This window comes from Delphinus delphis, chromosome 4 (genome assembly GCF_949987515.2).
Source record: "Delphinus delphis chromosome 4, mDelDel1.2, whole genome shotgun sequence".
Classification (NCBI taxonomy): Eukaryota; Metazoa; Chordata; class Mammalia; order Artiodactyla; family Delphinidae; genus Delphinus; species Delphinus delphis.
The window spans coordinates 47,538,166-47,553,946 of record NC_082686.1 but is presented as its reverse complement, the minus strand read 5'-3'; the positions used below and the strand labels follow the sequence as shown (position 1 = coordinate 47,553,946).

Genomic DNA, 15,781 nt, shown 5'->3' with positions numbered 1-15,781 from the left:
TCAAAGAACTGTTTTCTATACCAAATGATATGTCCTACAATGATCCTGAACTTTTTCTTGGTAAATAAGCCCTCTAAGTTTTTGTGGAATTTTATTCAAAATAGTTGTAAAGTTTTAGACAAAGTATTCTACACATGGAATGCCACAAACCTTAGTTTTTGAGGATATAGTTAATTGTAATTATTGAAAATCAAGTTTGCAAACAAGAAGCTATTGAAATTTACCCCTATAAGCAAGGGAACAATTGAACATATTATATAATGAGAGTTCAAAATGTGTACAAGATTTAATTTTTAAATTCTATAATTGTGCTTTGAAATATCTCAATTTATGTGAAAACTATTTTGATGGAGCTCCTATTTTAATTGGATAAAATTTTCTTCTTGATGAGAATTAAATGATATCCAGGAAATCTAAGATTTCATAGCATCTAAATTTAGTAAAACATTCAAAAAAATCATAGATAGAAAAATTGTGAAGTCAAAAAAAGACCTTGCCTATAAAAATATTTGGGCTCCAGGCATGTGGGCCTCAGCAGTTGCAGCACATGGGCTCAGTAGTTGTGGCTCGCGGGCTCTAGAGTGCAGGCTCAGTAATTGTGGCACACGGGCCTAGCTGCTTCACGGCACGTGGGATCCTCCTGGACCAGGGATAGAACCTGTGTCCCTTGCACTGGCAGGTGGATTCTTAACCACTGCACCACCAGGGAAGTCCTAGATATTTTCTCAGTTAAAAAAAAGTTATGTTCAAAAGAGAAGAATCAATTAAAGGTGCAACAATCTGAAACTGATTAACCACAAAATGCACTTCAAAAAAAGAGTGCAGACAATTTTGTGAAAAAATTAAAAATATTTTAACAAAATATTTTTAAAAATACAAAAACCCAAATTTTTCATTAGAAAAATACAGGCGCATGAACTGAAGACCGAAACTGATTAAAGTGTGTGACTCTGTATCCAGAATAATTATTCTGTTTATGTTATCTTTTAGCATTTAGATAATATTTAAAGTATTTTTTTAAGTTGGTTTAATGTACACAGATATATTATTTTAATTTTTGAAATAACTGCATTTTTAAAATAGTTTGTAATAGAATTCTTTTATATGCCCATCAATATGGTAATGTCAATTTACTGATCAATAAATAAAACTTTCAAATTAATATATAACTTTAGTTATTCTAGGGACCCCTTTCACTCTCAGAAGTGCACTAGTTTCAACAGTAAATTAATGATCACATAATTATAGATGAAGGAACAAGTTTCTTAAAACATTGCCTTTTCCTAATGGTAAACTAGAAGGAACTGGGGTACCAATCATTTCATGTTTCTGAAAGATATGTGATGGAGGTGCCCACAGGTAGGAAATATTATAACCAAAAGCTAGTCAGCAAAGAAGTAAACAAGGAGGAATCATAAACATGCCCCCACACATCAAAACCAAAGTTTCTATAAAGAGAGGAGAATATTGAGCTAATGTATGGATCTTACCTGCAAATGCACTAGAAAGATTTTGGAAACTTGGATTCTGAAACTTGACATACTTGTCTGTCCACCATGTAATTCCACTCCTTATCATTGGTACTTTGATATGGATAGATGAATTAAGGTTGTAAGAAAGAATAATGGTGTCTGTAGGGAAATTAAAAACTGTGTTAGATTCAAGTAAGCATTTTTTGCCACACTTGGAAGTGCACAACCAGACACAGCTTAAAAAGCAGGGTTTGAAGACTCTCCACATGCCTACATGGCATAGATGCTGGAATCAGAAGACTATTCTTTTTCTTGCTGAGGCCCCAATTATTGAAAAATACTCTTAGACTCCATTTGACTCATGTTTCCTAACTACTTCAAATCTCTGGTAAGGGAGAACTTATTTGCAAATGAAATACCATAAATCAGTGGATAATATATACAAACAGTATTTTAAAAACTGCCATTCATCCTACACCCAGTGGGACTCACCCACGATTAGGGGTCCAGCAGCGATGCGGGAGACCCTGGGGGAGACGGTGGGGCAGGAGCGTGAAGGATCGGAAGCGGATGCGGCCAGCGCATTCCCTGTCCACTTAGGCACCTGGGAGCCTATTGGGCTCCTGGGCCTAATCCTCTGCCCTCAGAGCCTCCCTCCTGCAGCGCAGAGCCAAAGCCTTGCCTCTACACCCCCACCCAGGGCCCTACCTCCAAACTCCTGAACGCCACACTCCAGAGGCCCTCCTTTTGAAGTGCTGCAGCTACCCTTTCCCGCAGGTCCTAAGCAGAGGCCCCGCCCTACACTTGAACGTCACCCCCACTCCCGCCTAGGGAGACTCATTAGCCAGACTCATCAAGCAAAAAAGGGAGAAGACTCAAATCAACAGAAGTAGAAATGAAAAAGGGGAAGTAACAAATGACACTGCAGAAATACAAAGGATCATGAGACATTACTACAAGCAACTATATGCCAATTAAAATGGATAACCTGGAAGAAATGGACAAATTCTTTGAAAAGCACAACCTTCTTAGACTGAGCCAGGAAGAAATAGAAAATATAAACAGACCAATCACAAGCACTGAAATTGAAACTGTGATTAAAAATCTTCCAACAAACAAAAGCCCAGAACCAGATGGCTTCACAGGCAAATTCTATCAAACATTTAGAGAAGAGCTAAGACCTATCCTTCTCAAACTCTTGCAAAATACAGCAGAGGGAGGAACACACCTAAACTCATTCTATGTGGCCACCATCACCCTGATACCAAAACCAGACAAAGATGTCACAAAAAAAGAAAACTACAGGCCAATATCTCTGATGAACATAGATGCAAAAATCCTCAGCAAAATACTAACAAACAGAATCCAACAGCACAACAAAAGGATCATACACCATGATCAAGTGGGGTTTATCCCAGGAATGCAAGGATTCTTCAATATACGCAAATCAATCAATGTGATACACCATATTAACAAATTGACGAAGGAAAACCTCATGATCACCTCAATAGATGCAGAAAAAGCTTTCGAGAAAATTCAACACCAATTTATGATAAAAACTCTCCAGAAAGTGGGCATAGAGGGAACCTACCTCAACATAATAAAGGCCATATATGACAAACCCACAGCCAACGTCGTTCTCAGTGGTGAAAAACTGAAACCATTTCCACTAAGATCAGGAACAAGACAAGGTTGCCCACTCTCACCACTATTATTCAACAATAGTTTTGGAAGTTTTAGCCACAGCAATCAGAGAAGAAAAAGAAATAAAAGAAATCCAAATCGGAAAAGAAAAAGTAAAACTGTCACTGTTTGCAGGTGACATGATACTATACATAGAGAATCCTAAAGAAGCTACCAGAAAACTACTAGAGCTAATCAATGAATCTGGTAGAGTAGCAGGATACAAAATTAATGCACAGAAATCTCTTGCATTCCTCTACACTAAGGATGAAAAATCTGTGAGGGAAATTAAGGAAACACTCCCATTTACCATTGCAACAAAACGAATAAAATACCTAGGAATAAACCTACCTAAGGAGACAAAAGACCTGTATGCAGAAAACTCTAAGACCCTGATGAAAGCAATTAAAGATGACATAAATAGATGGAGAGATATACCATGTTCTTGGATTGGAAGAATCAACAGTGTGAAAATGACTCTACTACCCAAAGCAATCTACAGATTCAATGCAATCCCTATCAAACTACCAATGGCATTTTCCACAGAATTAGAACAAAAAATTTCAAAATTTGTATGGAAACATAAAGGACCCCAAATAGCCAAAGCAATCTTGAGAAAGAAAAATGGATCTGGAGGAATCAGGCTCTCAGACTTCAGGCTATACTACAAAGCTATAGCAATCAAGACAGTATGGTACTGGCACAAAAACAGAAATATAGATCAATGGCACAGGATGGAAAGCCCAGAGATAAACCCACACACATACGGTCACCTTATCTTTGACAAAGGAGGCAAGAATATACAATGGAGAAAAGACAGTCTCTTCAATAACTGGTGCTGGGTAAACTGGACAGCTACATGTAAAAGAATGAAATTAGAACACTCCGTAACACCATACACAAAAATAAACTCAAAATGGATTAGAGACCTAAATGTAAGGACAAGCACTATAAAACTCTTAGAGGAAAATATAGGCAGAAGACTCTACGACATAAATCACAGCAAGATCCTTTTTGACCCACCTCCTAGAGAAATGGAAATAAAAACAAATGCAAACTATGAAACTTAAAAGCTTTTGAACAGCAAAGGAAACCATAAATAAGATGAAAAGACAACCCTCAGAATGGGAGAAAGTATTTGCAAATGAAGCAACTGACAGAGGATTAATCTCCAAAATATATAAGCAGCTCATGTAGTTTAATATCAAAAAAAGCAAACAACCCAATCCAAAAATGGGTAGAAGACCTAAACAGACATTTCTCCAAAGAAGATATACAGATTGCCAACAAACACATGAAAGGATGCTCAACATCACTAATCATTAGAGAAATGCAAATCAAAACTACAATGAGGTAACACCTCACACCGGTCAGAATGGCCATCATCAAGAAATCTACAAACAATAAATGCTGGAGAGGGTGTGGAGAAAAGGGACCCTCTTGCACTGTTGGTGGGAATGTAAATCAGTACAGCCACTATGGAGAACAGTATGGAGACTCCTTAAAAAACTAAAAATAGAAGTACCATGTGACCCAGCAATCCCACTACTGGGCATATACCCTGAGAAAACCATAATTCAAAAAGAGTCATGTACCACAATGTTCACTGCAGCACTATTTACAATGGCCAGGACATGGAAGCAACCTAAGTGTCCATCAACAGATGAATGGATAAAGAAGATGTGGCACATATATACAATGGAATATTACTCAGCCATAAATAGAAACGAAATTGAGTTATCTGTAGTGAGTTGGACCTAGAGTCTGTCATACAGAGTGAAGTAAGTCAGAAAGAGAAAAACAAATCCGTATGCTAACACATATATATGGAATCTAAAAAAAAAAAAAAGGCTCTGATGACCCTAGGGGCAGGACAGGAATAAAGACACAGACATAGATAATGGACTTGAGGATATGGTGGGGGGGGAAGGGTAAGCTGGGACGAAGTGAGAGAGTAGCATTGACATATATATACTACCAAATGTAAAATAGATAGCTAATGGGAGGCAGCTGCCTGTCGCAGGGAGTTCAGCTCGTGCTTTGCGACCATGTAGAGGGGTGGTTTAGGGAGGGTGGGAGGGAGATGCAAGACAGAGGGGATATGGGGATATATGTATGCATATAGCTGATTCACTTTGTTTTACAGGAGAAACTAACACAACACTATAAAGCAATTATACTCCAATAAAGACGTTAAAAAAAAATAAACTGCCACTCAGCTACAGGAGTAATCTTCTGGATATTTAGATTGTTACACACTCATGAAACGGAAGATGATGGAGATAGGAAAAGACACCTACCATTGAACATGCTATTGGCAATAGCACCACAAGGAGCGATGGGGATCCCATTGTGGGAGGTTTTGAATGGAGCACAGTTTCTAACATCCTGGATGAGAAATGATACAGGAAGAAGTGTTTTTGGTAAAATCTCTTAAAATGCTGGAAGTGAAAATACTGGCAGTGTAAATCAACCCATGCTGCTCCACTGGCACAGATCGAGATTATGGGCTGCTACCTGCTGTTCCCAGGCGGCTGGCTGACCTAGACTAGCCAATTTTTGTGTTTTGGAGATATGTATGTGTGTACGTGCACGTGCGTGTAGTTTCTTTCCTCATTGACAGTACATTGCATACCAAATATGTCTGCAGGAAGAAATTTTACTTTGCTTGCTGTGCTAAATACCACACTAAGCCCACAATGGAATATATTTTTAAAAGCTTTTTCTTATTGGAGTGTAACTTATATTCTAAAACGTATATAAATTGTGATTCTACAGTTGGATGACTTATCACAGGGAAATCCACCCACCTAACTACAAGAATACATTTTAAAAAGAGTGGCTGCTAAAAACCATTTGGTTATCCCTTTTATATAATGCCAGTATAGAAAAGGTTTCCTTCTATCTTTTCTTGCCAGCATGCTGAATATCATTTACCAAGAGTTAAATTTTGTAATCTTAGGTCTGAAAGAATATTCATTAAACCAAAGGCTTTCATTCAATCAAGTAGAGCCCAGTTTCCTAAAACTAGGCTGATTGAAGCCCCCAGTTATACAAAGGACAATGGTGGATATAGAGTGAGCTAGGCTGAAACCAATCACTCAAGGTTACTATCAAAATGGTTGGTACATCCATCAACTAAAATAGGCAACTTTAAAGATAACTACAGAAATTAAGTATGAGAAAATAATATTAAAATCTAATCGATGTGCCAGTCATTCAAAGAAGCAAAAAACTCTACTGTTTGAAGAAGCTCCAGTATGCCATCAACTTTATTAAGAGAAACATAAATCCTGAATTGTGGTTGAAAGGTACTTGAAGATTTGCCCTTCTGACACATTCATTATTACCAAGACCTGGGCAGTCCAATATGTATCTGGTTTTAATATAAAATGCTGTCAAATAAAAAAATGGTTGGTGCATGAAAGGCTAAACATCTAATTGGACAAGATTCACATTCCTGCTCTGAAGAGGGAAAGCAGCAGTTATCCTGAATACTCAGCCCCTTCAGTTCATGAAAGAATGAAATGAGCATTTCTGTCTTGTAAAAATTTAGCTTTTGAGTTTATTTTCCATACTGTCTTTTAGACTGAAAGATCCATCTGGCTTAAAAAAAAAAAGAGTATTATACCAAGTTAAATAAAGCCTTACCTTTACATCTGTACCCACCAGTTGGGTATTACTTCTGGATAGAATATATCGATAGAGGTTCTGATAGAAGCCATACAATTTGTAGTACATATAAACATTACCCTGTAGAGGAGAACAGCAAGATGTAAGAAAAGAGAAAAATAAACTGAAATATTAATAAACACGGACAGGAGTTTTAAAATATAAGAAGTAGTACCAAAAAATATTGATGTGAACTGAAAGTTTCTTTATATCAGTTAGAAACCCAAGAAATTATTTTTAAAAATCAGTATTGGAAAATCCTGGTCTATACAAAATTATTAAAATGACTACATAACTTATTTTTAATGTCTTTGTAAGGGCTACCACATTCCTGCCTTGAAAAAATTTTATAACTAGCCTTTGTATTCTCAATATATAAAATTTGATTTCACAAATATTTCCCAGCAATACTAGGAAAGATCCTTTGTCTAGGGGTTGTGGTAAGCATCAAACTCACATGGTCTCAAAGCAGATCCATGAAACACAATTTAAAATTGGAGCCACTGAGCATGTTTAGGCGCATGTTCACAATTGCCCATGTGAAAGACACAAGCCCAGCTCCTTGGTGTCCAGCTCCAGTGTTGTTTTTTTATCACTAGGATCTAGCACAGTACTGGGGCATATTATACTTGGTTAAGAAATGGTGAACCATTTGTTATGGACAAAAAGATGGAATAGTTCACTGATCTAGAAGAAAGGTGGTTTTCACCTTAGCAATAAGTAGCCTTGTGGCCATGAGAGATGGGCGTTTTCATGGATTTTGCCGAATGAGGCTGCCCAATCACAGGCTACCATTGTGCTTCTACATTCATGGTGAAATACCAAGGCCCTAGAACTTCTCCTTTTTTTTTTTTTTTTTAATTTGTATTTATTTATTTTTGTCTGCATTGGGTCTTCATTATTGCGTGAGGGCTTTTCTCTAGTTGCGGCGAGCGGCGGCTACTCTTCGTTGTGGTGCTGCAGCCTTCTCATTGCGGTGGCTTCTCTTGTTGCGGAGCACAGGCTCTAGGAGTGTGGGCTTCAGTAGTTGTGGCATGTGGGCTCAGTAGTTGTGGTTCACGGGCTCTAGAGCACAGGCTCAGTAGTTGTGGCACACGGGCTTAGTTGCTCCGTGGCTTGTGGGATCTTCCCAGACCATGGCTCAAACCTGTGTCCCCTGCATTGGCAGGCGGATTCTTAACCACTGCGCCACCAGGAAAGCCCCTTAGAACTTCTTCAAGTGGGCTTGATATAGATTTTACTAACAGCACATATGATGCAAATGTAAATGTCCAAGGTAGCTATTTATAATTAATATTCTACCTACCTCCAAAATAATGAAGGTATGCATCTAAAAATATGAAGGCCTAAATTTTATTAAGTGCCTCCCATATGTCAGGTGCTATGTTCAGTGCTAGAAATACAAAAGTATTACTTTACAGTTCCCTGAGTCAACTGATTCTTTTATGCTATGCAAATTTGGCCTCGCCCTAAGGACCTTTAAGAGGATGAGTATGGAAGATGGGAGCTGGTACCCAGGTTAGGCTGAAAATAAAGGTCATGGTAAGTGTGACCAGTTACAGAAAACAACAAAGGCTGAAGAGCTTAGTCCCTGGTAAAAGAAAAGCCTCTGGAACACTGAGAAAGGGAGAAGCTGGGCCCTAAGAGGCGGGCTGCAACATCGTAAACAGAGAGCACGGATGTGAAGGTGAACAAGCCAGGCATAGCAGGAATGACAGATTATATTTCCTCACCAAAGGAACCTCTACTGATGACCCATAACTACAGAAAATATGAAATCCATGGAATGGAACTTACCATACATTTTCTTGGAAGCTAAAAAGAGCATTCTACTTACCCAAAGGTATATACTCATATAATCATGACAAAATAAATAGAGAACACTCACATGCTGGGGACAGAAGTGTTTTAATAAACTGTTTTCAATAATTCTTTGTCCAAGATTTTACAAGGCCTCCAAGATCATCATCTTTTGATTAGTCCTAGAGGCACAATGCACTTTATAGTGTTTCTTTTCTTCCATGGTACTTGGTGCAGGATTCCTAGTTTAAGGCAGAGAGCCTTGCGTGGGTCTGTCATCTAGCGTGTGTAATGTGTGTGAACTTGTGGGCAGAAGGCTCTGTGCTTGCCCTGAGTAGTTTGGTTAGATTTTTATGAGAAAGCCTTTGCCTCAAAGGAATGGTTAGCAGCTGGTAACACTTATTTGCCTTTAGGATTTCGAAGGACACAGACAGATGGGAACTTGAAGCCCTTTAAGGTTTTATCTTTTGGATTTTTTTTTCTTCAAAATTTTAAGCACCCTGTGCCTCCCAAGAAGGAACCAATCCTGCTGACACCTTGATTTCAGACTTCTGATTTCTAGAATTGTAAGAAAATAAATATCTAGTGTTTAAAGAAAAAAGAAAAAGCAACACTAACTTTTACTTTCGGGGGGCAGCATGGTGAGTTGAGGAAGGCAAGAAAGTACACAATTGTAGAGAACTAGAATTTTGACCTTTAACAAAAGAGCACAGATATAAAACTTCCCTCATGGGACTTTATATAGATATCACTTACAACTCAAGTACTACTCAGTAATTTTCTCATAATTTACATCAGACTTACAAAAATGATTAGAGATACAGATGTATTCAGAATATTACTGATGCCAACATGCTTTCATCTGGGATCAAGGGGGAAATAGGAAAGGGACACATAAAACCAAAGCTTCCTAGAGCATAAAGAAATATAATTTATCACTTTATCTTTTTTTCCATTCATTTAAAATTTCGGCAAACATTGTCTAAGCATCTACCATGTAAAATATACTGTGCTATGCCCCTGTGAAGGAAGCAAAGATTCTTATGTTCATTCAATAAACATTAATTGGGCAACTACAGGGTGTCAGGCATAGTTATAGGTGCTTGGGATACAATAGTGAGAGACAGACAATAAACAATACATATAAAAACTGTTCATTTATATAGTAAGTTGGAAGGTGATAAGTACTATGGAAAAAATGGAAATTACAGTAAGGTAATAAGAATCAGGAGTGCAGGTGTGAGGTGAGCAGACAGAATGAAGTATGAAATAGGATGGCTCCTGTAGGCCTGAGTAGGTGATGGCTGAGCCAAACCGGACCTGAAGGCAGCAGGGGAGTTAGCCGAGTGGATGTCAGGTACAGAGAAGAAGCAAATGCCTGACTTGTCTGAGGAATGAGGGGGCCGGTGTGGTCAGAGAGGGGGTGGGGAAGAGAATGGAGAGAGGAAGTTAGGAGGAAGTAAGAATCCAGATCACATAGGCCTTGTAAGGACTTAGGCTTTTTCACTGAGTAGAAAGAGAAGCCATTGCAGGGATTTTTGAACAAAGGAATAACATGATATGACTTATACTTTAAAACGTTCACTCTGGCTGCTCTATTGAGACATGGATACAACAGGGAGACCTGATAGGAGGCTACTGTAGAAATCCAGGTGAGAGGTGAGGGTGGCATGGAGCTGGGTAGTAGCAGCAGAGGTGGGCAGAGGTGAGCAGACTCTGGATATATTTTGAATGTAGAACCAATAGGATGGATTGCATGCAAGGTGTGAAAGAACGAAAGGAGTCAAGAATGACCCCTGGGCTTTTAGCCTGAGCACCAGAAGGACAGAGTTCTTTTCAACTGAGATCGTCTGCGGGTGGAATAGGGTTTTTCTGGGGATGGGCGTAGAGTAAGTAAGAGGAAGAAGTGGATATTAGTTCGGTTTTAGAAACATTAAGCTGAGATAGAAAACAGAGAATTGGTAATCGATAGCATTTAAACCTAGGAGGTAGATGATATTTCCAAGGAGGTGAGTGCATACGGAGTGGAGATGAAGACTGAAGGCCGTGACTAAAGCCCTGCAGATCTCCACGTACAGAGTTTGGAGAGGGCTTCCCTGGTGGTGCAGTGGTTGGGAGTCTGCCTGCAGATGTGGGGGACGCGGGTTCTTGCCCCGGTCTGGGAAGATCCCACATGCCGCGGAGCAGCTGGGCCTGTGAACCATGGCCACTGAGCCTGTGCATCTGGAGCCTGTGCTCCACAACGGGAGAGGCCGCGACAGTGAGAGGCCAGTGTACCGCAAAAAAAAAAAAAAAAAAAAAAAAAAGAAAGAAAAATAGTTTGGAGAAAATAGGAGGAACAGCAAAGGAACCAAAGAAGGGCAGTCAGGGGACTTCCCAAGTGGCGCAGTGCTTAAGAATCTGCCTGCCAGTGCAGGGCACATGGGTTTGAGCCCTGGTGCGGGAAGATCCCACATGCCACGGAGCAACTAAGCCCATGCTCCACAACTACTGAGCCTGTGCTCTAGAGCCCACGAGCCACAACTATTGAGCCCACATGCCACAACTACTGAAGCCCACACGCCTGGAGCCCATGCTCTGCAACGAGAAGCCCCCACTCGCCACAGCTAAAGAAAGCCCGTGAGCAGCAACGAAGACCCAACGCAGCCAAAAATAAATAAATTAATTAAAAAAAAAAAGAAGGGCAGCCAGAGGGCAAGGAGGAAAACCAAGAGAGTAAGGTCTCCTGGAAGCCAAGAGAAGAAAGCATGTCAAGGAGGAGGGAGTGATTGCCTGTGTCCAGTGTGTGACAAGGCACTGAGGACGGAGCACTGGATTTATCCACAAGGAAGTCATTGGTAACCTCGCAATTTCACTGAGTGTTAGGGCCATGGGTGGGTCTTTGAGAATGAGAAGAGAGGAATTGGAAATACCCAAGAGAGATGACTCCTCTGAGGAGTTTCCCTGCTAATGCGAGGAAAGAAATAGGCAGATAGCGGGCAGGGAAATTTGGGAGAACAGAAGAGTGCTTTGTTTTTGTTTTTTAAAAGATAGGTCAAATAATATGTTTGTGTGCTGATGGGAATGATCCAGTAGAGAGAAAATTTGATGATATAGAGAGATGACAACTGCTGAGTTAAGTCCTTATAAAGGCAAGAAAGGTTAGCATCTATCACACAAGTGGAAAGGTGAGCCTTCAGATGAGAGCATGGGTGGTTCACCTGTGGTAACACGTGGGAAGGTTGAATATGTAGTGCAGATACGTCTGGACGTGTATTTGTGTGGTGTGGCATGTAAAGCATGGTCCCTTTCCTCAGGGAGCTTCCTGTGAATAGAGGAAATGAGTCTACAGGATATTATATGGGCGATTGTAAGTCCATAAGAAGAGTTAAAACAGCACTCTCAGGATACAAATGTGGGCAAATTCTTGCTGGAGACATGAGCGAAAAGGAGGCTCAAGGAAGTGTTTGGATATTAGTGGCTTAAAACAAGTGAGATCTTACAGGTGGGAGTGAGAGGGGAGACTTTCTAGGCAAAAGAACAGCAGGAACATAAAGAGTTGCATCATGGAAAAGCAAGTTGGGCAGTTTGGCAGGAGTACAAGGTCTCCTGCAAAGATAAAGATGAAAAGGTGGCTGGGCCTCAGGTGTTGAAAAGTAATCTGAAAGAGGGCACATTTTGGGGGACAGGGTGTGGTCTACTGATTTGGCAAATAACAGTTGGCTAAAAGTAGGAGAAGCCAAAGGCTAGATGTGCAGTTAAGGTTGCTGTGATGCTAGATCAGGAGGGACTGAACTGGGGTGATGCCAAGAAAATGGAGTGAGAAAGTGGTTGGGAGAGACAGGGATTGCAGAACAGTAATCATACATCAGAGGTCTGGATGAGAAAGGAGTGGGCAGGGTAAAGTCAAGGAGGAAAATTTTGAGTCTCGGTGATGGGATCTTTCCCAGAAAGGGAAGTCAGGAGGGTTTTTCAGGAGATGACGATGAGTCTGGTATGGGGAGGAAGCAAGGCCTTGAGGATGGGATGTTCAGTGACAAGCTCAAGAGAAGGCCTGCCTGCACGTGAAACATCACATGCAGAGTCATCTATGCAGGGGAAGGAGGGGAGACGGATCAGGTTAGGGAGGAGGTGCTGTGGGAGAGGTGCAGAGTCTAGAGGACAGGACAGGACCTTTGAAAAGTTTCAAGAAATACATTTTCTTTTTTTATAAATTTATTTATTTATTTATTTGGCTGCATTGTGACTTTGTTGCTTGCGTGGGCTTTCTCTAGTTGTGGCGAGCGGGGGCTACTCTTCGTTGCGGTGCGTGGGTGTCTCATTGCGGTGGCTTCTCTTGTTGTGGAGCACGGGATCTAGGCTCAAGGGCTTCAGTAGTTGTGGCTCGCGGGCTCTACAGCACAGGCTCAGTAGTTGTGGCGCATGGGCTTAGTTGCTCCGTGGCATGTGGGATCTTCCCCGACCAGGGATTGAACCTGTGTCCCCTGCATTGTCAGGCAGATTCTTAACCACTGCGCCACCAGGGAAGTCTCGAAATACATTTTCATTTGATCAAGCCTTTGCTACCTAGTAAGACTGTGGTGGCCCTGAAAAGGTGCCTCTTGATCTCCTACTGCAGGGAGCGTAATCGAGGGGTGGGCGCGGCTGCTGTGCTCTGAGGTCATCCTATGTTTGCACCAAGGCCATGCTTCCCATTGCTGCTCCCAGACAATGGCTGAGCAACAGGGATACTGAGGTAAGGACTCTCTGTTGGGGTTGCTGAAACTTTCTTAAGAATACTCTGCAGTCTAAGACCTTTCTTCCCTCCTCCCCATCTCTCTACCCTCCTCTCCCTCTGTCCCTCCTTCCTTCCTACTCTGCTTCCCTCTCCTTCCCAGGGGTCAGAGCTGTGCTGTGGTCTGACAGCTCTCCCAGCCTCCTCCAGCTTCCTCCATATTTTCCCTCGCAGGCAGTTCCCCCAGTAAATCTCTGGCATGTCTAATCCTGTCTTGGCATCTGCTTCTCAGAGGACCTGGACTAACACGAGACTTTAATCAGCCCCAAAGCAGGGATGTCTCTTAATATTTCTTTGGCATTTCTCACAGTGCCTGACAGCCAGGCCGAGTCGCCTTAGGGATTAGGCAACTGCATGTGTAGAATGACTAGGAGGGGAGGACACAAGGAGTGTCCCAGGTATGTGACCTTTGACACTAACTCACTGTGTGACCTTGGCCAAGTCACTTAACCTCTCAACCCATTAATCTCACTGTAAAATGAGTGGTTAGATTCAGTAATTTCTATGGTCCCCTCCTGTGTTGACATTTGGCATAGAACCTGTTTGACTGATGTTAAGAATTGTTACAAAGCTGGGTGGGTAAAGAATCCGGAAATTTAGACATAAGGAGAAGAATGAAATTCCAAAGGAAAAAAAGGGGGTGGGGGCAGAGAGTCGAACATGAACTCAATACTTTATAAGATCCCCGCCCCCCATTCCCACCCTGCGTTATTTCTTGTATTTTCAGTTTTGGAAAGCATTTGGTGGAGATCATGAATTTACTGCCACATGTTAAATAGGAGGAGAGCAGCGTACAGCCAATTGAAGGCGCTTGAATCTCACTTACCTTCATTGTCTCTGGAAGGACAAAGGGAATAGAGCAGTTGCATTCTTTGTCAAAATTAGCAGCATTTTCCCGCAGTTTTGCACAATTTGCACATTTTTCTGTGTAATTAATCTGTCAGGCAGGGAAAATAATAATTATTAATTAAAAAGGGATGTGAGTACATATCTTAAAATTAAAGTCCTGAGTCCATCAAAGTCTCCAAGCTTTCTAGGTCAAGGGCGTGCTATCTGGGACATGAACCAAGGTCAGCTCTGCGGATGTGTGGGACGAGTGGGTCTCCTTACAGCCTTTCATTTTGGGACCCAGCTGCATTTTGCCACTTACTTGGAGTTCAGGGTTTCTACTACATATTTATGTAACCTGCTATGATGAAGTCTTATGCCTCCATCATAAAAAGTTACCACTAGGAAAATATTAGTCAGTGACTCATGAGAACTGGGCCTGCAGCCTGAGTCTAATCAGCGTTATGGGAAAGTCACTTCACTGTTTTTCCATTTTATTGTATGGAAAATATTTATACTAGTGAATTATTCTACATGGTATCTAGAGGAAGTTTTTAAAAATGACCAAACATAGAAAAAAAAATGTTTCCAAAATGTAGAGTTATCGATTTATGTGAAGCAATTGTTTTTAAAATGTTGTTATATTATTTTTTAAAGTTAAGTTCTGTGCAAAATGGTATAAGTGGACTCTTTAAAAAAGGGTAGTGGGTCCCGAATGGGCAAATCCTGTGAGCTCTGGCTCAAGGACTCAGTTATGTGAAGACGGAGCTGGAAGGAGAGCAGGGAAGGGGGGCTCAGAGAGAGGCCACGAGGCTGTGCATTTCCCTTCCGCTCCAGGAAACACTCATCTCAGGCTCCCAGCGGTGGTTGTGAGGTCCTGCTGGTCGCTGCTGCTTTTTCCTCACTGTGTTGAGGAGTCATTAGAAAAGTCTGGGAATGGGAAAGGAACAGGGAAGCAAGGGACTGGCTTTCTCTTCAGTCAATTGCCAATGGGATTTTAGATTCTTTGGGAGAGAAGAGCAACAAGAAAGAAAGAAGGAATTTTCAATGCTTGCAAAGCCACTGGGTGTTTGGAAGTCAAAGAGGTAAAGTGTGGATACTAAATTAAAGATTAGCCAAAAGGCTACTTAATTGTACTTAGATGCTTATATTTACTTAAATCATTCTTTAAGTATGCAGCAAGACTTGAACTGTTTTTTTAAAAATACTGATGCCTTTTCTGTTAGTGACACTGCATTCTAATTTTTTAAAAGCATTGAAGAACAGAGCTGTACCTAATTGAGACCTACCAATAGCACACTGAACTGTGACTGAGGAAACGGCTGCTAGTTCAGCCAGTCTCTGATCCTGAGCTCCAGGGCCCACATTTTGTTCATCAGCATCATTTTGGCTAGCAATTAATTGATTTGTGAGGTCATTTTAGTAGTATACACACTAATCCATGGATTCTTGAGAGAGTTCTATCAATGCCGAATTAGAAAAAAATGTCTTTCATGATCAAGTAATTTTTGAGTAGATGATATCCAAGGTGCTTTCTAGCTCTAAACATTTTATGAGGGAAACATGCCTTTGA

General features: G+C 40.9%; 1 protein-coding gene across 1 annotated transcript in view; it reads right to left on the bottom strand.

Annotated features, from left to right (window-relative positions):
• The window catches only part of LOC132424038 (cell cycle control protein 50C-like), a 50,558-nt gene that overhangs the window by 31,234 nt on the left and 3,543 nt on the right, over nucleotides 1-15,781 (bottom strand). Inside the window, exons 3-6 of the mRNA XM_060009855.1 lie at nucleotides 14,207-14,317; nucleotides 6,807-6,908; nucleotides 5,456-5,543; nucleotides 1,491-1,631 (exon numbers count right to left, since the gene is read on the bottom strand). Of these exons, the coding sequence (XP_059865838.1) occupies nucleotides 1,491-1,631; nucleotides 5,456-5,543; nucleotides 6,807-6,908; nucleotides 14,207-14,317 (442 nt within the window). The remainder of the gene's footprint in view (nucleotides 1-1,490; nucleotides 1,632-5,455; nucleotides 5,544-6,806; nucleotides 6,909-14,206; nucleotides 14,318-15,781) is intronic.